The 21,032-nt window shown below is 64.4% G+C and overlaps 1 protein-coding gene and 1 non-coding gene across 19 annotated transcripts in view; both read left to right on the top strand.

The window, feature by feature from the left end:
* Positions 1 to 21,032, top strand: part of MEGF6 (multiple EGF like domains 6) — an 86,380-nt gene that overhangs the window by 20,534 nt on the left and 44,814 nt on the right. For 15 of the 18 annotated variants that reach the window (XR_014805097.1, XM_021095213.2, XM_084958899.1 and 12 more), the window contains one exon: positions 20,215 to 20,337. Coding sequence is in view for 14 of the 18 variants with exons in the window: in XM_021095213.2 (XP_020950872.2) it covers positions 20,215 to 20,337 (123 nt within the window). In the remaining 4 variants the exon portion in view is untranslated. Of the gene's footprint in view, positions 1 to 13,255; positions 13,793 to 20,214; positions 20,338 to 21,032 lie in introns of those variants that run through there. The other 3 variants (XM_084958926.1, XM_084958925.1, XM_084958924.1) reach the window with 1 other exon arrangement.
* On the top strand, positions 9,429 to 9,508 carry MIR551A (microRNA mir-551a). Its single transcript, NR_128439.1, has one exon. It is a non-coding gene; the product is annotated as a microRNA mir-551a (primary transcript).

Below are 21,032 nucleotides of genomic sequence, written 5' to 3'. Positions count from 1 at the left end.
GGGCCCTGGCTCCCGGATAAAGGCCTGCTGTGAGGGCAGGTGTGCAGGGCTGGTGTGAGGTCTGGGTGTGTAGAACTGGTGTGCAGGGCTGGGTGTGCAGGGCTGGTGTGAGGGCTGTGTCCCCTGCAGGGAGAGCCTGTGCCCCTTCCAGTCCCTGCACGCTGGGCTTGGAGCCGACAGACCTGAGAGCCAGCAGAGTCGGGCGTATGTAACTCACCCCCCAAGTGTAATTGATTCCAGTTTTGTAAATAAAAGCCATATTTTTCTGGTTCCCCCAAATTCTTTCATTTGAACAAAAGAGTGGGGGAGGGAGGAAGGAACTCACAGGATTGATTTGACGGGGTCCTTCGGAAGAGCCCCTCCCCCACCTGGCTTCTCCCCCCCCCCGCCCCCAACCCCTGTCCCCACCCCACCCCACCCCCACCACCTCCTGGGGGTGGGGTGGATGGGGGGGGAGGGGGCTGGATCCTGGGCACTTCCTCCCAGCAGAGCCCCTACCCACCCGGGTAGTGGTCCAGTGGCGTCTGTGGGCCTCAGGGGACGCCCCAGCTCCCGGTTCTGACAGGTGGGGATAAAGCATGGGGGGCGCTTTGTGCAGGTCACAGAGGCAGGTGAGGCACAGAGCACCCCGGTGGATGGAAAATGTGGGGATGGCGTGGCCACCTTCTCCCCAAAAGCCTGGCCTGCTGGGCATGAGGACGTAGCGGATGTGGCCTGGTGGGGTTGTCCCTTGTTCCCGGTGTCCTGGCAGGCACAGCGTGCGAGCTTCTGTGGGGTACAGCTCCCACGCAGCCTCTCTCTGGGTGGTCTGGGCTCGGGGCACCCCAGAACCGCTGGCCTCCCTGCTTATCCTGGGCACCCTACCCTTGGGGGGTTCCGATGCTCCTGGCACAGCCTCAGCCCCATCAAATGGACCAGGAACAGTTTGCAGCATCTGAAGATATGGCTCCATCCTCCCTCTGACCAGAGCCCAGCAGGTGCTTCCTGGAATGAGTGAGCACAGCCGGGGCCAGTGCTTTGCATGGCCGCCTGGCCCTGGGTCTTGGGAAAAACAGGCCAGCATCGTGCTTGGGAAAATGCAGCGTCTTAACCTACCTCCCTTTTGTGTCATCCGTGGTGACAGTGCCCGCTGGTCATTTCTCCTGACCTGGACTCTGAGGTCCGAGGCCTGGGTCGCCTCTGGGTACGTCGTGGTCCAAGAAGCTTTGGCCCTGGTTCCGTCTGGGCCTCTGTCTCCTCAACCTGTAAAATGGGCAGGCTGGGCCCACCTCTCAGGCAGTTGTGGGACTCGCTCTCGGGTCCACTGAGCTCTCAGGGCACCGGTGTGATGCCCAACGGAGGGCCGAGGGGTCCGGAGGTCTTCCAGGAGGAGGTGGGCCTGTGGGCTGAGGACGCAGGTGGGTTGGGTGGGAGAAAGACAGGGGCAGAGGAACAGAGGGAGGCAGCCTAGCCCTGAGGGGCTGGCGGGGAGGTTCCCCTGGATTCCAAGGGGCCTCAATAGCCCCTCAGAGCTGGCTGGTGTGACTTGGAGTGACCTGAAACCAGGAGGGCTGCCCCGGGGACCCAGTGTGGACTGTGCCCCCCCACACCGCCCCGCTCTGCAAGGGGAGCCAGTGGTAGTCCTGCCTGGAGCCTCCACGCCCCCTGGAAGCAGGGAGTTGGTGGGTGGGGGCCCGGGAATGGGCAGGAGGGCTGTGGGAGTGGTGGGGGCCCTGGGTTCTGCCAGGAAGCAGGCGGCTGCCCCCAAGGGCATGGGGGCTGGAGGCAGGCCCGGGCCCTGGGGTCCTGGCCGTGGCTCAAGGGTGACTTTGTTTCTAAACGGGGATAATTGATGAATGGAGAGGAAGCAGCCCTCCCAGGCTGCCCTCCCACCCCTGGGTCTGAGGGTGGGAGTCTGACCCCTGGCCGGCAGTCCAGACACTGCTGAGCTCCCGGGCATTGGCTGTGGCCAGGCCTCCTTTCCCTGAGGGGGGTGCAGAGCCAACGCCCCGCCAGGCCCCTTGCTGGGCCCTGCCCCAGCCCGGTGGGCGATGTGGCCTTTGGCTCCTCTGCACAAACTCGATTTAGAAGGCCTCCTTTGAGGACAGTTCCCGCAATCTCCAGAAGCCCCTGCAGGGGCTGGCGCTGGGCCTGCAGGGCCTCCTCGGCCTGTAGCGGGGGCTGTCTCTGCCTGGTGGGGGCGCTGCTGGGCTGAGTGGAGGAGGTGGGTGGCCTGACCCTTTGGCCTGGCCTTGGGGTCACGTCCCTCCAGGGCAGCGGGACTGCAGAGGGCAGGACAGCCTGGGGACCCCTCTCCCCCTGCACGCCGGCTCCCAGCGCCTTCAAAGCGGCTGACTCGGGGAGGGGGGTTCGTGTGGGCTCCCTGAATCGGTTAACCACCAGGTTTGCCCCCCCACACCCACAAAGGGCCTCTGTCTTTCAGGGCAACTGTGTCTTCCAGGCCTGCTCCGTGCACAATGGGGCTGGGCCCCTCCCAGGGCTGGCTTCCGAGACCGGGTGGTCTTCTAATGACATAATTACAGCAGGATCCCCCTGTAGCGACAGGCCCTCCGGGGAGTGGGGGTCTGCGAATTCCCCCACCTGCCTCCATGCCTCCAGGCTGGACTTTTGGTGAGGGGGCCTCTCAAGTGCCGCTGTCCCTGCGGGGCCGCTGTCCCGGCAGGATGCAGGCTGGGTCTGCGCAGGAGGACAGGCCTCAGAGCCTCCCTGGGGCTGCCCAGGCCACAGCCCTGCTCGTCCTCCTGGGTGGTCTCCTGAAAGGACCCTGTGAATGTGCTGTCTGCCCCCCGACCCCCCGCCTTGGTCACGCTGCCCTGTCCACACCCCAGGAAGCCGTCCCAGACTCTTCCAGTGAAGTGCCCTTCTCTGGGCTGCATGGGCAGTCCTGGGCGTGTCCTAGGTGCATCCTGGGTGGGCTGGGTGCTTGTCCCATTTTACAGATGAGGCCCCTGAGCCCTGGCTCTTGCGGAGTTGCTGAGGTCCATGGTGGGCTCAGTGCTGGCCGATGGCCTCTGGGTGCACCCGGAGGCCCCCGCTGGGGTGGGTGGGCCTGGATGGTGCCCGGGGGGATCTGTGCAGCCCAGGTGCCCTGCACAGGTCCCAGATCATCGCCGTGCTGGGACAGGAGCTCCCTGGGTGTGTCTGGGGTAGAGGGCCATGCCCGGGCCTCTGGCTGACCTCTCCTGGCAGCCGCGGGGCTGGTGAAGCCAGGAAGCTGCCCACTCGCCAGGGAGCAGTGGTGCCTGGTTTCCCAGCCCCTGGCCGGCTGTGGTGGGTGGCTGGGCGCTTTCTATTCTGGGCGCAGGCCCGCCTGGCCAGGCTGAGTGGGGCGGGGGTGCCGGCCCTGAGACCTCGCACCCCCTGCACCCTCCCCGGCTCAGGCTTTCTCCGCAGGGGAGAGGAGCAGAGAAGCCCCGCTGGAGGCCTGGATAAGTGCTCCCAGCCCTGCGTGGTGACCCGGGCGGGCACCCACACCAGGAGGGGCTGAAGGGCCCGTGTCAAGGGTGGGCACGGGGGCAGCAGAGGGGGCTTGAGGAGGCTGGGGAGGGGAGTGCCATGTGGGAGGGGTCCCAGGACTTGGGAGGCTCTTGGCCTGGGCACTGGAGAGAGACCCTCACAGTGCAGCTGCTGGGCCCCTGCCCCAGAGTGGGGTGTGGGAGGGAACTCAGCATGAAGCCTTCTGTGCCCTCCTGCCAGCCTCGTGGGGACACACCGTCCTGCTCTGGCGAAAGGGGCTGCCTTCTGAGGCCCCTCGGGGTACCCAGGACCACTGCCAACACCCCCACTGGGGGCCCCTTCTCATCAATAACCTGCTCCTTCCCCCTGGTGCTCACCTCTCACCCCGTAGCGCCCTGGCACCTCAATGAGTCAATACGCGTAGTAGTTGCTGGACTGAGCTGTGGGTTCTGGTTCTGGGGTGCCCAGGGCAATCCTGCGCTCAGGAGCCGTTCAGGGACTGGTTGTGCCCCCATCCCCAGCATTGGATCCTGCTGGGTCTCAGGGCGCTGCCTGGTCCCTGTCCCCGAGCCTGGCAGTGCCCTGAGACCTGGTGGAGCGGGGGGCCTGGGCAGTGGGCCCTGTGAGCTCAGAGCCCCTGGCTGCTTCCTGGCCTCTGGGTCGGGTGTCCCAGCCTGGTGTCTACCCTACCTCCGCACCTGCCTGCTGAGCCCCTGCCGTCAGAGCTAGAGCTGTTTGGGGACAAATGCCAGGGAAGGCCGGCTGCCCATGTTCAGGATTCCTGGGGCCGTGCCTGCCTCCCCGTCCCGGCAGGATAATTAATGAGGTCTGTGAGCGCGGGAGCAGCCCGGAATCTGCCCTCGGGTCCTGGCGCTCCGGGCATTCCAGAGCATTCCCAGACCTCTGCGCCCGGGTAGGATTGCGGCCTGGGCGGCATCACCGGAGCCAGGCCGGCTGATTACAGGCTGTTACCAAGCAGGAGGTGGGGGTGGCGGCCCAGGGTGCCGGCTCCGCTGGTCTCCGGCCGGTGCTGGCTGCCAGGTCCCTGCTCTGCTAGGGGACCGGGAGCGGGGGCGGGGGGCGGTCCCCTCACCATTCAGAGTCAGGGCCAGACGAGCCTGGTCAGGCTTCCACGGCAGGGCCTCCGGTGCCTGCCCTGTGGTCAGAGGTCTCAGGAGGGAGAAGGCCACATCCCGTCACCCCTGCGCTGCTGTCTGTTCTGCTCCGCCTCAGGCTCCACAGGGCCTGCCTCGAGGCCAGAAGGGGGCGCAGGCGACCCGCAAGTCCGTGCAGGCTCCTGCTCCCCCCCAGGGGATGCGGCCACGCTGACTTGGGGACCCGCCCCCCTCCCTAGGGAACCACAGTGCATCTTGGGGTGTGCGGATCATGAGCCCTTGGTCAGGGAAACGAGACAGTTCAGTTCCACGGGTCAGTTTGAAACATTCTGGAACAGCAGAGGCCCCACTGTTGGAGCCGGAACCCCCTCCTCAGCCTGGGCTCGGTGCCCCCCCCATGCAGAGGTGGTACCTTCCGCTCATCCCAGCTTCCGGGGCCCAGCCCTGTCCAGCGTGGCCTGGGCGCTCCGATGGGCTGGCTTTGTGCTTGTGGTCTGTGGACTCCCTCCCAAAGGTTGGCAGTGCCCTTTCTGCTTAGGGGCGGGAAGGGCGCGTTCCGACAGCACACCTGCTTGTCCCCCAGGGAAGGCTCAGCTCCTCTCCAGCTGGTGCATCTCCACCGCATCCCCGACAGTTGCCATCGGACACAGAGAGCCTGTGGCCACACGTTCCCTGGACTTTTGTTTGTGCTCTGGCTGTGTCCTGGCAGGTGTGCAGGGCAGACAGTTCTGCAGCTGCTGGCTGGGCCTTGAGGGCCTGGCCTGTATCCCATGGGAGCCTCGAGTCTGCTGGGCCTTTCTGCCATTCCTGGGGACTCTGGCCCTGGCACTGTGAACCTTGGATCTCCCCTGGAGGTCAAAGCAGAGCCAGGCTGTCTTTCTGTTGCTTAGCTGAGCTGCAAGTGCAGGTGTGTGCACAGGGTGGGCTGCAGGCCATGCTGTCACTCCGCTCACAGTCCCCTGGCCCCTCCATCTCCCGTCTCCCAGGAGCACACTCAGAACTGGCTGAGCCTCTGAATTCCCACCTGAGTGGGAAGGTGCCAGGGCCTCTGGCTCTTTCTGTAGCTTGTGTAGCTCAGCCAGCCCCGGGCATGCCTGTTGGATCCACAGACCCAGAACTGTCAGGAGAAGTGCTGAATGCCTTGGGCCTCTAGGATGGAGGGCCTGAACTTGGGCCCCAGCCCATCACTCTCCCCGCTCTACCTTCCTGGATGGGCTGCAGGGGGAGGGGTCTCTGAGGGCAGTGCGTATGGCTTGAGGGGCCAGCAGGCTGCAGGGTGAGACCCAGGGCTTGGTGGGTAGGGCCAGTGGTCTTGACCATGTCCCTCTGTCCCTGTGGCCAGGGGATGGATGGATAAATGGAGGGAGGGGGATGGATGGAGGGGGGGAGGGTGGATGGATGTGTGGATGGACCACCTGGGGGTCTGTGACCAGGCTCACTCGCACACCTACTGACACCCTGTTCTTTTCCTCAGACCCTCTTGTGCAGGCAGCTCCCTGGGGAGCCTGGGAGGTGGCCTAGGCCCCAACAGAGGGGTGGGGTTGGGCTTCTGCCAGGAAGATGCCACCTGTGTGCCATGGGGCATGGGCCTGGTGGGATGGGAGGCGGGCAGCTGGCCCTGTACACTGGGTAGTGTCCCTGGGGCTTTACCCCCAGGCAAGGCAGATGTGCCAGCCGTGTGTCCCCTGCCCTTCTCTGTGCTGGACACCGGCCATAGATGCCCCCCCCGAGCTCCCACGGGCTGCAGAGAGGTGTTGCAAGGACAGCCACAGGGCGTGTGGGACCCCAGACCCCTCCTGGAAGGGCCCACCTGCCTTTCCCTCCTGTGCCCTCACGGGGGAAGTGACTCCGCCCCCTGGTGGCAGCGAGTGGGCAGTGCAGGTGCAGGGAGCTGCCCGGGATTTTTGTCAAGTGTGTTTGCCACTGGGACCCAGCTCCACTTCTCCACATTTCCTCCTCCACCCCCTCCACCAGCCCCGCCGGGGACACCTGGTGTCACCTGTGAGGGCTGCCGAGGCCTGAGGGACACGTGGGTAAGAGAGGATAGGGCCCCAGCCAGGGGTCCTGGGGCACGAATAGGGGAGGAGCGCCTCGTGCCCTGCCTTGGTTCACTCATCACTCGCTTATCCGCTCCTCGGCCACCCGTCACAGAACCCCACTGTGCCCAGGCCCCCCTGGGCGTCCGCTGCCCTTGTGGAGGTGGATAGGCAATGATGGGGACGGTGGGGGTGCTCTGAGGACCTGCGCAGCCGCAGTGGACACAGTGTAAAGACTTGGGGTGGGTCCGGGTGGTGTCCCCCGTGGGGAGCTTGTGGGACAAGTCAGGGTCCAGTGTGGCCGGGGGCTGGGTCACCAGGGACCCGGTGGGGCAGGGCCAGGGGTCATCAAGGGACCCTGCTATTGCACGTTAGTGGAGTGTTCGCTTCCGTCGGGGTGTGGATCGGGACAGGGAGCAGGCTCCCGAGGGCTGAGGCTGGAAGTCAGGCAGCCATGGTGGCTCCTGCCGGGGCCAGGCTGGTGTCAGGGCGATGCCAGGCCAGGGCAGAAGAACAGAGCCAGGGTGGCGGGAGAGGAGGCCGACTGTGGGTCCAGGTGAGGGGAGACCCCCAGGGTCTGGTCCAGGGGATGGGTGGATGATGGGGATTCCTGAAATCGGGAAGATGGTGGGGGGGACAGGAGCAGGCTGGTGGGGACACGGGCCATCTGTTTAGGCCTCTGTGCCCGGAGGGGAGGTGTGGCAGGGTGGTGCCCGCTGGCCAAGGAGCTTTGCCCAGTGCCCCGGTGACAGGGTGGGTGGGCTCTGTTCCCTCAGGGCATCTGGATGTGGGCCTGGCCCCTGGGGAGGGTGCACCGGCCTCCCTGGTCTGGGTCCCCGTGTGCAGAGTGGAGGCTGGCCTTGCCAGCCCGCTCTGGCCTCTGGGATCCTAACACTCCGAGCACCAGCCTCATCTTCCCCCTTGCGGCTGCCAGGGAGCTGCAGGGGGACTTTTAGCGGAAAACATAGAACTTACCCTCAAATCCAAGTCGCAAGGAAAAAAATCACGCTGTTTAGTTTCCTTTCTTCCGCAAGCATTCTTCCAGCCTTGATTTGCTGGCCTTAACCGTGGGCCAGACGCGGCTGGGGGGTGGCCTCGCCGGGCTGTTGAGCAGATGTGGCTTGATCTTAGGGACGGGGGGGAGTCAGGGGTCCCCCAGCCAGAGGTGTGATATGATCCATGAAGGGGACCGGTTCCCTGGACCTGTCCTCGGGTGCCGGGCATTCGCCTGTGCACCTCTGTGCTCACCCCAGTTGGCCAGTCTCTCTGTCCCACGTCTGTCCGGGCCCATAGCTGTGGGATCTTGTTGGCACCAAGTGTGGGGCCGGACGCCTCCGCCTCTGAGAGCTACGCCCGAGGGGGAGGCCTGCCGGCTGGGGGAGGGGCTGCCCGCTGGCCTTCTGTCCTGGATGGGGCGGGTCTGGTGCGGGGGTGGGGGGGTGGCTCCCGGTGGGGCAGGTGCCTGGCTGGCCAGAGGCTTAAGAATGTCGAGCCCGGGGTTTCACACCAGGGTGTTGGAGCTGGGGAGCACGCACCCCAGGGGGGCTGGGCTCCCACCGAGGCTCCAGCCTGGTCCCTGGCAGCATTCAGAGCTCGCTTCAGGAAATCGCAGAGAAGGGCTGAGCCCCTTCTTCGTCCTGATCTTGGCTTAGACATGGAGAGAGAGGCAGGGAGAGTGTTTCACCACCACCACCACCCCACCCCCCCCGTTTTCCAGAGCAGAGGGAGGCGCCTGGCATGGGAGCCTCTAGGCCTGGGTTGGCTGCGTGGCACGCACAATGGTGCAGGGATCGGAGGGGCTCTGGGGGGCCCTGTGTGTGCTCAGGAGTCAGAGTTCGTGGTATAGAGGGAGGGGGAGTGGGAGGGAGGCATCTTGCACACAGAGACACTTGCACACACCCCCTGTGCACATGTGCACACACGCATACTCACGCGAGGAGATGGGCTGAGAGCGTGGCTGGCTCGGGGCCCCCCAGCCCTTGCTCACCCCTGTCTTGGGGGCAGCTCAGAAGGGAGACCCCGCCTCCCCCCTGCAGCCCCATCTCTCTGCCAAAGCATGAAGCGCCTCGGAAACTCGGCCTCGGAGGGAGTGGAGACCTGGATGTTTGGGGACCGAGGAATGTTCCTGGCTTCCTTCTGGCCCTTCTACGTTTTGTCTTGTTTTCTGGGAAACAAATGGAAAAAAAAAAAAGCCCCATTCCCTCATTTTTGGAGGCTGATTTGTATAAACAGACCAAAGCCGATAACTCTCAGAGTAAACGGAGGAGCCCTCCCGAGTCTGGCACCGGGTCCCGGGCTGAGGGCGGGAGGCGATGGAGCCTCTGGTCCTGCCGGGGCCGCTCCACCTCCTCAAACACCTTTCATGAGAACTCCGTGCCGGCCGCCTGCTGGGGTCCTGCTCGGGAACCTTCAGGGCCCGGTCCCCAGCTTTGCCTGGCCTTGTGTGGTGCCTGCCCCCAGCCCATTGAGGGCCTGGCCGTCGGGCAGTGAGACCCCTCCGTCTTGTGTTCCCTAAAGCCCCTGGGAGACTGAATCTCTTCTTCCTCCACCAGCCAGTGGTGGCTTGTGGCCTCTGCGCCGAGGGCCGTCTCCCCTGTGGGCGGGGCCTCCACGATCCCTGCCTGCGGGAGGCAAGTGTGTCACCCAACCCTGGGCCACCACTGCGCCCCGCCCAGGGGCTCCAAGGGACCAAGAGCTGACCCCCGCCCTGCAGAGCCTCTGGACTCCTAGAAAGGGTGGGTCCGCGTAGGGGAGGTGGGTGACCGGGCCCACCACCCCGCTCTTGGCCCGCTGCTGTGACCGTCTCCCGGTGGGGACCGCCTGGTGACCCTGGAAATCCAGAGCGGGTGAGGCCTGTCTGACTGTTTCTAGGCGACCCACTCTTGGTTTCCATGGTTGCCCTGGAAACCACAGATGGGGGGCCGTTGATGGGGCCCAGGCTCTCCCGAACCTGGGCAGGATCCCCGAACGTGGGGAACTTTCCACGGGGAAAACTGTGCGAGCAGCTCCACATTCTTCCATTTGTGTCCCTACGGAAAGCAGCCCGTATGAAAAGTACTGGGTGGCCCCAACGAGTGACATCGTGGCAAAGCCACAACTTCGGAGACAGCGTTGGTGCCTCCCGGAACCTGGGGGTGGGGGTGGGGGTAGGGGGGAACAGGTGGAGCCAGGGGACTGTGGGCCGGGAGGGTCCTCCCTGGAGGCTTCTGGCTGGATGTGCGTCCTCATACGTGGGGCAGCCCCCAGCGCGGCGAGCGGGAGACCCTCACGTAGACCGCGGGCCTTCGTTCGCGATGACCTCTCGGTCTGGGTCCGTTTCTTGCAATAGATGGAGATGCGGTCGCAGGGTGGTGGCGGGAGGGGGGCTGCGCGCGCTGGGCCAGGGGAGCTCTCTGCACGTTCTGCTCGGTGTTCCCCCAAACCCAGAACCACTCTCGGAAATAAAACCTATTCATTCCAAACAAAAGGTGGAATGAAAGCCCAGCCTTCTGAGTCCTGGGGACCGGCCTGGCCTGGCCCCGTCCCAAGAACGCCTCCCCACTCCCGTCGGCCTGGCCTCCTCGCTTTCTGCCCCCGCTTTGCTTGGGTTTTTGTGGCACCTCACTTAGTGCGCCTTTGTCCCCTCACTCCCGTGTCCCCTGTGGACTTGCCCCTGTACTCCTGTGTCCCCTGTGGACTTGTCCCCTCACTCCCGTGTCCCCTGTGGACTTGTCCCCTCACTCCCGTGTCCCCTGTGGACTCGTCCCCTCACTCCCGTGTCCCCTGTGGACTCGTCCCCTCACTCCCGTGTCCCCTGTGGACTTTGTCCCCTCACTCCCGTGTCCCCTGTGGACTTGTCCCCTCACTCCCATGTCCCCTGTGGACTTGTCCCCTCACTCCCGTGTCCCCTGTGGACTTTGTCCCCTCACTCCCGTGTCCCCTGTGGACTTTGTCCCCTCACTCCCATGTCCCCTGTGGACTTGCCCCTGTACTCCCGTGTCCCCTGTGGACTTTGTCCCCTCACTCCCATGTCCCCTGTGGACTTTGTCCCCTCACTCCCGTGTCCCCTGTGGACTTGTCCCCTCACTCCCGTGTCCCCTGTGGACTTTGTCCCCTCACTCCCATGTCCCCTGTGGACTTGTCCCTCACTCCCGTGTCCCCTGTGGACTCATCCCCTCACTCCCGTGTCCCCTGTGGACTTTGTCCCCTCACTCCCGTGTCCCCTGTGGACTTGCCTCCTCACTCCCGTGTCCCCTGTGGACTTTGTCCCCTCACTCCCGTGTCCCCTGTGGACTTGCCTCCTCACTCCCGTGTCCCCTGTGGACTTTGCCCCCTCACTCCCTTGTCCCCTGTGGACTTGCCTCCTCACTCCCGTGTCCCCTGTGGACTTTGTCCCCTCACTCCCGTGTCCCCTGTGGACTTTGTCCCCTCACTCCCGTGTCCCCTGTGGACTTGTCCCCTCACTCCCATGTCCCCTGTGGACTTGCCCCTGTACTCCCGTGTCCCCTGTGGACTTTGTCCCCTCACTCCCGTGTCCCCTGTGGACTTTGTCCCCTCACTCCCGTGTCCCCTGTGGACTTTGTCCCCTCACTCCCGTGTCCCCTGTGGACTTGTCCCCTCACTCCCGTGTCCCCTGTGGACTTGTCCCCTCACTCCCGTGTCCCCTGTGGACTTGTCCCCTCACTCCCGTGTCCCCTGTGGACTTGTCCCCTCACTCCCATGTCCCCTGTGGACTTGCCCCTGTACTCCCGTGTCCCCTTTGGACTTGTCCCCTCACTCCCGTGTCCCCTGTGGACTTGTCCCCGCATTCCCGTGTCGTCTGTGTTGGGCTCCGTGGCTCTGTGGCTGCCTGGTCCCCCTCACCCTTCACAACCATTTGGTTTCTCATTGGAACGTTTGTTGTTAGAAACGCTTGGAAGTTGATCTGAACAGTCAAGGATCCAGGTTCCGGCCTTGGCCAGAGTCGGGTTCATTCCAGACCTTCAGGGTGTGGCAGGGATGGGATGAGAGGCAGAGAGGTCTTCTGAGGATCTGAGATGAGAACGAGGCCCAGGGGCCTGTTCATGAGCAATGTCCAGAGAGGGAGGGAGGGAGGCTGGGGCCCGGCAGGGAGAGGAACGCAGGAAGGCTGCTCTTGACCTGAGCTGCCACCAGGGAGGGACGTGGGACCGGCTTGGTTGCTGTCCAGGTGAGAGTGGACAGGAAACATGTGTCCTTCCGATGGTGCACAGGGTCCAGACGAGAAAGCGTCGCTTTGGCCAAGCCAGACAGTCAAGCCTGGACTCAGAGCCAGCGAACCTGGGCGGGGGGATGGGGGGGCTGCCTGCATAGCATCTGTCTTAGCAGGAGGTCCCTTCAGATGGCACGTTCGCTGTGAGCTGGCGGACGAGGCTTGGCGCTCAGCCCTCATCCCTGGAGCAGTGGGACACACAGCCACGCCGTCTCCTGCACCTGCCCCAGCAGCGCCTCTGAGCCTGGCCGATGGATTCCTTGAGCCTGCGTAGCACTGGCCATGGAGACGCTGCTTCCAGGAGGCCTCCCGGGATCTCCTTTCTGTGCTTCTACCTTCTGGATGCTCTCTTGGCCCCTCTCCCGGCATCCTGGGCGTCTTCCCTCCCCGCCTGGCTGCTGGGGCCCCACTATCAGCGCAAGCCTGTCCTCACACCGGGGTTGGACGCCGGCAGATGCTGGCCGTGGGAGTGGATGAGGGATGGGTGGGCCCCTGGGCCCCTGGCCTGCACTGAGGTGGGATGGGGGTCTGACAGGGAATGGCCCTGGGATGTTCTGGCTGCCCCCTGCTGGCGGCCTTCTGAGCTGCAGGAGAGAGAACCACCTGCAAGGTGGCCCTGGCCGGGCAGCGGGTGCACTTGCTTACAGGGTGAGCTTACCCGACGGAGTGCAAGCTGCAGCCTGGAGCGGCGTGAAGGGCTCTTCTCGAAAGGCATGGTTTTCATTCTTCCCGCCTTTAGAAGTGATACATGCTGAAAACGGTGTTGCTTTTCTTTTGCTGTGATGATAGATTGGCCAGACCTAGTGGCTTAAAAAAACACGTGTCTGGGAGTTGTGGCTCCGCGGGTTAAGGACCCGACTAGTATCCAGGAGGATGTGGGTTCGATCCCTGGCCTTGCTCAGTGGGTCCAGGATTTGGCTGTGAGCTGTGGTGTAGGTCACAGACGTGGCTTGGATCCCGCATTGCTGTGGCTGTGGTGTAGGCCGGTGGCTACAGCTCCGATTTAACCCCTAGCCCGGGAACTTCCATATGCCATGGGTGCGGCTCTAAAAAGAAAAAAGGAAAAAAAAAAAGCATGTATTAGCTCACTGTTGCAGAGATCGCAGGTCCAACATGGGTCTCAATTCGCCAGAGTCCAACTGCGGGCAGGGCGGGTTCGTCCTGGAGGCTTCAAGGGAGCACCTGTTCCTGGCCTTTTCCGGCTTTAGGGGCTCCCGGGTTTCTTGGCTCCTGGCCCCTCCTCCATGTTCAAAGCCAGCAGCCAGATGCCTCTCTGGCCCTGTCTTCCCCGCCCTCACCTCCCTTTCCCAACTCCCAGCTCCCCTGCCTCCCCCATCACTCCCCCATCACTCCTCCTCCCCCCATCACTCCCCGTCTCTCCATCACTCCCCCTCCCGAGGACCCTGTGACTCCACTGGACCCGCCCACATGTCCAGGATACTCCCTATTGTAGGGTCAGCCGATTGGCAACCACGACTCTACTTGGCCTTGTTGGGATCCGGTGACAAGAATGTGGGCGTCTTTGGGGGCCCTTATTCTGTCTGCCAGAGGACCTAAATATTGGAAAACAGGAGAAACCGACTGCAGCCCTGCCCCGCACCCCAGCAGGCCAGTGGCTTTCTGTGAGTCCTCGTTGCTTGGGCATCCGCCCGATCGGGACAGGGCACGTGTGCTCTTCTCCTTCTCGGCTCGTTTTCGCTGCAGCCTCTTCTAGTTGCATTTCGGGCCGCAGCGCACGTGCCGCCTGCCCCCACCGGGTGGGTCTCACGTGTTTCCTGAGCAGTAGGTGGTCCCCTCAATGGTCCTTTGCGGGGCTGCGGGCTGTTCCGTGGAGGGACGTGCGGGCGCCTTGACCGGCCCCGAGCTGCAGGGGGAGTAGCTGAGCAGAAGCCTGGTGTGGCTGTTGGATGGAGGCGGCAGGAGCCTCGTCTGTGTAGGAATTTCCCCTGCCCTGCGTGCTCCTGATCCGGGAGGAGGTAACTGCCAATTTAATTCCATCCGTCAAATAGTTTTGGACTGCCTGGTTGCCATGGCAACCTCGTACCGTGTGTGTGTGTGTGTGTGTGTGTGTGTGTGTGTGTGTGTGACATTTTCTGCCTCAGGGAACTCAAGGGAGTCTCTTGGCACCAGGGTGGTGGAGTTAAATCTGGAAACGGACCTGCTGGCTCACAGGGTACCCCTCAAGCTGCCTCTACCCACTCCCTGTCCTGGGATCTCCTGGCAGATGGGGTGCTGGGCCTGAACTGCGCAATGCCCAGACCCATTCGTGGTTCCTTCCTTGCAGGCTGAGCTGGCCTGGCTCCGCTGGCTGCACACCTGTTCCAACTGGTTCTGTGCTGCCGGGATCCTGTCACCCTGTGCTGGAGGGCACGCTGGTGACAAAGGCAGCCCTGCGGGGCAGTGGTGGGAAAGCTTTCTGAGCCGGGCCGTCTTCGCTTTGAGGGATGTTAGAAGCTTGCAGGGCGCCCTCTGCGGTAACTGCCTCCTCAGCTGGGGCAGGTGTGGTGCCTTCGACCCCCGGCCCTGGTCCCTCCCCTGCCTGGCAGGCTCTCCCCCAGGAGCCAGGAACCTGGCAGGGAATGTGGTCTGGGAGCTTCTGGGACGAGCTGAGGCAGGTGCCCTCCTGGCAGCGCCACGTTGGGAGAAGGCAGGAGAAGACGGAGGGGATTCTGAGCGGCCCTGAAGGGTCTCAGTGTCACAGCCATGAGTTGAGCAGGGGTCCAAGGTGGCTGTTACAGGCCCGGGTCCCAGGCTGGACCCAGGCTTTCATTTCCGACCCAGAGGGAATTAGCTTCTGACAGGGACTCAGCCCCCTCTGAGGGTCCCTTGGGTCCCCTCGCTGTCCCCTCTGTAGGTGTGGCAATCAAGGCCCAGAGGGGTTTGCAACAGGCCACATTCACCCAGCAGCCCAGCCAGACCTGACCGCGGCCCAGCTCCCGGCTGAGCAGAGGAGGCCAGGGGAGGCCCTTCCTGTCCGCTGTCCAGGCTCAGGTGCGGGGTGGGGGCCCAGGAGGCCTGGCCCGTGGACGAGTCGAGGGGACCCCCCAGAGCCTCAGCACAGAGCCCGGCCCTCCTGACAGGTGGTTTCAGCCCAGGGACACTGATTTCAGATGTGTGCTCCCCAGAACCAAACTTCGGTTGTTTAAGCCACCAGCTCTGGGGTCCTTTGTCACAGCCGCCCCAGGCATGCCAGCAGCACCTCTGAATGTGTCCTGGACACTCTGGGGCCGCTTGCCTGACCCCAGGTGAACTCCCTGCTCCCCTGAGTCAGAGCCAAGGCCCTCCCCGCCCCCCCCACAGCTGTGCCCCCAGCCCAGCCTGCTGCGCTGGGCCCGAGCCCCCCGAGCTTGGCCGCTGCAGGGAGCCACCTTCTCTCCCATGGCCGGTGGCAGGGCGCCCAGCCCCGTTCTGGGTTTCATCGCTGCTCTGTGTACCTGTGTGATTTCTGCCCCCCAAGGCTGGCTCAGAGCCCCTGTAGGAACTCGCCTCACTTGTCGTGGAGGCTGGAACCCCTGCCCAGCCCTGACACTCAGTGGGTGCCCAGAGGGGGTCTCTGGGTGGGGCAGGGTGCACATGCTCCGAGCGGCACCAGGTCTGTGCCGGCGGGGTGCAGAGCAGGTGCACTCTGGGACCCCAGTTGTCCCACTACCCCCTGGGGTGGGGGGGCAGATTCCTAGGAGGATCGACTTGGGGGCTCTAGCTGAGCATGCTGCCCAGGGAGGGGTCCCCCGTCGGGTGGGCTGGCTGTGGGGGTGCTCCGGGACCACCCCCCCGACATTGGGCCTTCTGCCTAGTAGGCGTGGAGCCTGAGGGCAGTTGCCTTTCCAGGCCCCTGGCAGCCCAGACACAAGGCAGCCCCCCGTCTCTGTCTCTGGAGCCCCGCGTGGCCAACTCCGGTCCAGGTGGTTTCTGTCGGCGCCGCCGGCCAAGCTTTGGGAGCAGCCCCGGCCTGCCTGTGTGACACCTGAGCTTCAGGAAGGAGGGCTCTCCGCCTCCTGGGCAGACAGAGCCTTGTAAATCCTGGCTCCCCAGGGAGCCCAAGGTCTGGGTGGGCGGACAGGATGAGGCCTAACTGTCCCAAGGACCCGGGAGCCGGGGGCCTGGCCATGTCCCTGCCTGTCTTCCCTTGGGTGGTCTCAACTTCTGCTCTCAGGTTCCTGATCCTCACAGGTGGGGAGGGAGTCCCTGGGCTGTGCCCTGTCCCCTCCCCTGGAACCGCGGGCCTTTCTCACCTGCTTCACACCTGGAGGCTCTGAGGCCCACGGTCGGCCGCCCGCCCCCACCAGGCTGGGCTGGACTCTGACTCCAGCCTCGTCTGTGCTTCACAGGCAGCCCGAGGGCCCCACGGTCACACCCGTGGTGGACGCCATCTCTCATGTGGTGGCCCCTCATTCCCCCAGGACTTGGAAAGGGACGGCAGACTTCACTCTGCAGCCTGGGGTGACCAGGTCAGCGGGAAGGTCAGGACCCAAGGTCGGAGTCCTCACCCAGGCTGCGTGGCCAATGGCTACTGAGGGCCAATGCAGAGCTGCTGCTGCCTGAGGGACGGCCCTGTGCTGGGGCCCCAGCCAGACTGGAGCCGAGGCCCGGGGCCCCTCTTCGTTCTGCACCCACCCTGGGAGAAGTGTAGGGGGCCGATCTGGGATCGCTCTTTGTAAAGCTGAGTTTAAACTCACGTAACAGAAAATCGAGCCTTTGCAGAGTGCAGCTTAGTGGCTTTGAGCCTCTTTCCTAAAGTCCACCCGCCACCTCCACCGCCTTCTTCCTGAAGGAGACGCCGAACCCATGGGTCAGCTGCCCCCACCCCACCCCCAGCCCTTGGCAACCACTTCTTTGCTCTCTGTCTCTGTGGATTTGCCTCTTCTGGACGTTTCCTCTAAGCAGAATCACACAGGATGAGCCTTTTGTGTCTGGCTTCCCGCCCGAGCATTGTGTTTCTGAGGTTCGCCCACGTGGCAGCCTGTGTCTGCCCTGCACTGCACTCTATGGCCGGAGGCACGGCTGGACCACGGTTGCAGAGCCTCCTGTCCACTGATGGACACCCGAGCTGTGTCCACCTCTGCTGCTGTGGCCATGCCTGTCCATCTGTCTGACCTCCTGTTCTGGTTTCTGGGATGGACACCTGCGGTGGGCTTGCTGGGTCCTGCAGTGACTGTTGACCTTGCCGAGGGAGGCGTTACTTCCTGTCGCAGGCCAGGTCCTGCTGGTCTCTCTAGGCCCCCACCCCCACCCCCACCACTGTGCTCCAGCCTGGCCTTTCACTCTCTGTGGGGAGGGCAGGGTCCCTGTGGAGGGGGTGGCAAGACGGATGGAGGGCCAGCTTTGGGGGTCGCGTCCACACCCCACTCTCACTGGAGGCCTGGCTTGAGGGCCAGAGGCAACTCTACACTCCAGCCTCCCTCCAGAACCAGGAGGAAGCCCAGTCTCCCGGGATGGACCCTGGAACCTTCGGAAAGGCTGCCCTCCTGCAGGTTGGGGGCACTCTTGGTTGGTTGCCCAAGAGGCCAGGGTTTGGGGACTCCTGCCTCCTGAGTGCTTTGCTGGCGCTTTCTGGAGCAGAGCGCCCCTTCTCCAGCAGCCAGACGGGCCCCAGGTGCAGCTGAGGCATGGACTGTCTCAGAACAGGACCTGGCCTGCGACCTCCTGACCTTGCCTGGGCTCAGGCTAGCCCTGCGACAGGTGATCAGGCCACTAGGCTCCCAGAGGCCTCCCAGACTGGCTTCATAAACAGAAGAAGGGCAGTCAGACCCCAGGTGGTTTCCTGGGCTGTGGCATTGCCCTCTAAAACTCCACGTGACAGGCCAGAGCTGGAACGGGTCCCTGAGGGCCGGCAGGCCGGGCCAGTCGCAGGGAGGGGCTATGGGGGCAGTTGTTGGAATTTGGCTCAGGGTATCCCACACTGGGTCCCTGGGGAGCAGGGATCATTCTGGAAGCAGGAGGCTTGTGCTGCACACCAGCCTGTGCCCCGCTTCCTGGGATCTGGTCCCAGAACCCCCCTGGCAGCCCAGTGTCCCCACCCAGACCTGGAGCCCTGACTGCCCCGGTCTTGGGGGGCCAATGGAAAGGCTGCAGGCATCTCTGCGTCTCCCTCCGGGGCCTGTGCAAGGAGCTCTGGGCTTCTCTGCCGCTGCCCCTTCACCCTGTTCCAGCCCAGGCCTGGCTGCTGGGCTGCTACAGCCGCTCTCCCCACCCCCAGGCTGGCCGGGGAGGGGTCATCGCTGGCCTTGTCCTTGGCAGGGCTGCCGACTGCCCTGGGATGCCCTTGGAACCCACAACTGCCCCCCAGCCTGAAATATCTGCTGTTTATTGTGATTTTTGGATGGAATAGGTGGTAGCTATTCAGAAAAGATCCTGAGAGTAAGTGTACTCCCCCTCCCCCAGGCACCCAGGGGGCACCTACCCTTTCAAATTCATGCCACAGCTGCGGGCGGCCTTGTGCTAGATGTTGTAGTTACAGCAATGAGCCAGAGGTCAAGGACCTGTGCCCCCGAAGCTGGCCTTCTGGATGGAGCTGTGGGCATAGGGCTGGCCACAGACGCTGTGCATTAAAAGCGTGGCCGCTAGAGGGGTGGTCTTGGGAGGAGTTAAACAGGTGATCAGGCGCCCCACCTTCCCCTGAGCTCCCTCCCACCTGGCATGGTGGGTCCCTTACCTCAGGATCCGCACCCCCCACATGTACACAGCAGGTGCTCAGCAGAGGGGGTGCCCTGCTGATGCCCGGGCAGGACCACCTCCTTCTCGGCCTGGGCTGGCCCTGCCTGGAGAGGGGACACGGGGAGGGCCAGCCCCCTGCCCACTCTGCTTCTCTCCAGGAGGCCCTGGGTGGGATGTTTACACAGCAGTCAGCGAGAGCAGCCTGTAGCCCCTGTGTGCCTGGCCTGGGCTGGGCCTGGGGACCCTGAGACTCGGGGAGCCCAACCCCTACACTGAGGCCAGCAGTCCAGCTGCAGGTGGACACTGGTTCTGAGAAGCTCCCCTCGACCCCCGATGCAGAAACACAAGGGGGCTCAGCTCAGCCAGGGGGTGCGGGGGGGGCCTGGGGTGCTCAGCCGAGGTGCCCAGCATGGAGATGCTGGGGGCAGGGGGCATGAGGGCCGGGCAGACACAGCTAGGCACCCCTAGAATGCCGTCCAGACTGCAGTGGAGGGACACAGAGGGGGTCCATCGTGGGAGCTGGCCCTGCAGCCCCTGATGCTGTGTCCACACCCAGAGCCTTTCTGTGGGCTTGGGAGTCCCCAAGGTTCCATCACCCGGCGTTGGTGGGGTCCAGGTCGGGCGCTGCCAGGCAGCTGTGAGGTTGACCCTCCCCTGGTGGTGGTGCCTCTGCTCCTGCAGCCATGCAAGCCTGGGCCTCAGGGACACTGCTGTGTCAGCAGCTGTGGGAGAGCGTCCTGGGTCCGCACCCCACCCACCTGGCCACCCGCCCACCTTGCTGCCTGGAGCACAGCCCAAGTATCTGGACCCGCCCGGGGGCTTCTAGGTGCCCTGACCTGGCCTGCTCCTGCCGGAAGGGCTGGCCTCTGTGCCGTTCTCCCAGACGGTGCCAAAAAACCCGGGCACCCTGGCCCTGACCCCTGGCATGGGCTGAAATCCGTCTCGCCCCACGTAACTCTCTAGGAATTCCCAGAAAATTCCCAATGTTAACCTCGGCAGGCCCGGGCTGACAGCTGCATTCCAGCAGGCCCAAGGCCGGTTCTGGTCACGCCATTCCCATGGGACTGTGGCCTTCCCTGCAGACTAAGCCCGGCCTGGGGTCTCCCAGGGACCCACGAGGCTGTGGGGGGCGGGGCTTGGGTGGGGGGCAGCCTGGGCTTCTCCAGCCCTGAGCCTCCAGGAAAGGGGGCGGTTCTTCCAGCAGCTGTGCCTGGTGGGCTGCACTGGCACCCAGACATCTGTGGCCTGTGGCAGGTTGGGGTCTCCACTTGCTCTGCACCTGAGACCAGGGGAGTGGTGGCCTTGGCCTTGAGAGGCTGGGAGGACAGGGCAGAGCCCCTCAGACCTGGGGGTGGAGGACGGCCCGGCGGGGGCTGGGAGACGGCACAGGTGCCCAATCCTCTTGTCACCCAACACCCAGGGGGTGTTCTGGGAAACAAGGCCCCTGAGTCCCTCAGGCCCTGGCTAGCAGGCTCGGGTGGAGACAGTGATGTCACCAGCCCCAAGTGGCCATGCTGCCGCCTCAGCTGGCCACATGCCCGTCCCAGGGGAAACGCCGTGCTCCTGCCCTCACAAAGGCAGAACAGGACAGGGGAGCTGGGGGCTCAGCAGCACAGTCTCGTGGGTGAGGTCTCCTGGCCCCCCTGTGTTGGGGGCTCCTGAGCTTCCTGTCTGAGGTCCTGGGGTGGGTGGTGGCTGCAAGTGAGGCCCCCACGCCCAGCTCACCTGCATCTCCCCCTCACAGACGTGAACGAGTGTGCCTTGGACAATGGGGGCTGTGAGGGCCAGTGCTGCAACACTGTGGGGGGCTTCTACTGCCGCTGCCCCCCCGGCCACCAGCTGCAGGGAGACGGCAAGACCTGCCAAGGTAGGTGCCTGGCCTGGTGCACTGCTGGCCTATGCCCCCATGTGATCCGGTATCCCTGCCCTGGCTGATACCTGGGGCCGTCCCCTCCCCACCCCCGCCTCTCCCAGGAGGGCCACCTGGGGTCCTCCTGCCCGACCCTCTCCCCACCCCTTTGGAGAATCCGCATGCTTCTGCCAAAACAGCCTTGGGGAGTCAGAGAGCCTGATGTAGGTGGAGGGCACCCTGGGGGCCAGTCAGGGAGAGGGCGTGGCTCTGCCTGGGGGAGATGCTGCTAGGGAGGGTGAGTGGGTGGCCAGGGCAGCTGCAGGACCCCCATGAGGGAGGGAGGGTGGGCTGTGTGCCTGGGCTGCGCGGGACACGGGGGGACATTCTGCCCCAGGTGGGGCTCACTGAAGCCATAGCTCTGCCATCCCTGGCAGGATGTCAGCAACATCAGGACAGAAAGAAGGAAAATTCCCAGGAGACAGAGAGAGAGAGAGGGAGGGGGAACAGGTTAGGGAGAAGGCAGGACATGGGGGGCCCACACCACCCCCGTCCCCCCACCTCTGCACCTGCGCTGCCCTCACCTGGCCCCTGACCCCTGACCCCAGGATTGGGTTGGGTGGCCCGGCCCTCCCCAGAGCACACAGGCTGCAGGCCAGCGGGCATCTGCTTTCTCTGCCCCGATGGAGTCAGACCCTCGCTGTCATCTCCCG

The sequence above is a fragment of the Sus scrofa genome, chromosome 6 (assembly GCF_054392235.1).
Source record: "Sus scrofa isolate SSC_HxYL_T2T_F1_AM1 chromosome 6, Sscrofa_HxYL_maternal_Yorkshire_Landrace_v2.0, whole genome shotgun sequence".
Lineage (NCBI taxonomy): Eukaryota > Metazoa > Chordata > Mammalia > Artiodactyla > Suidae > Sus > Sus scrofa.
The sequence above is the reverse complement of the archived record's forward strand: the minus strand, read 5'-3'. Positions and strand labels throughout refer to the sequence as shown.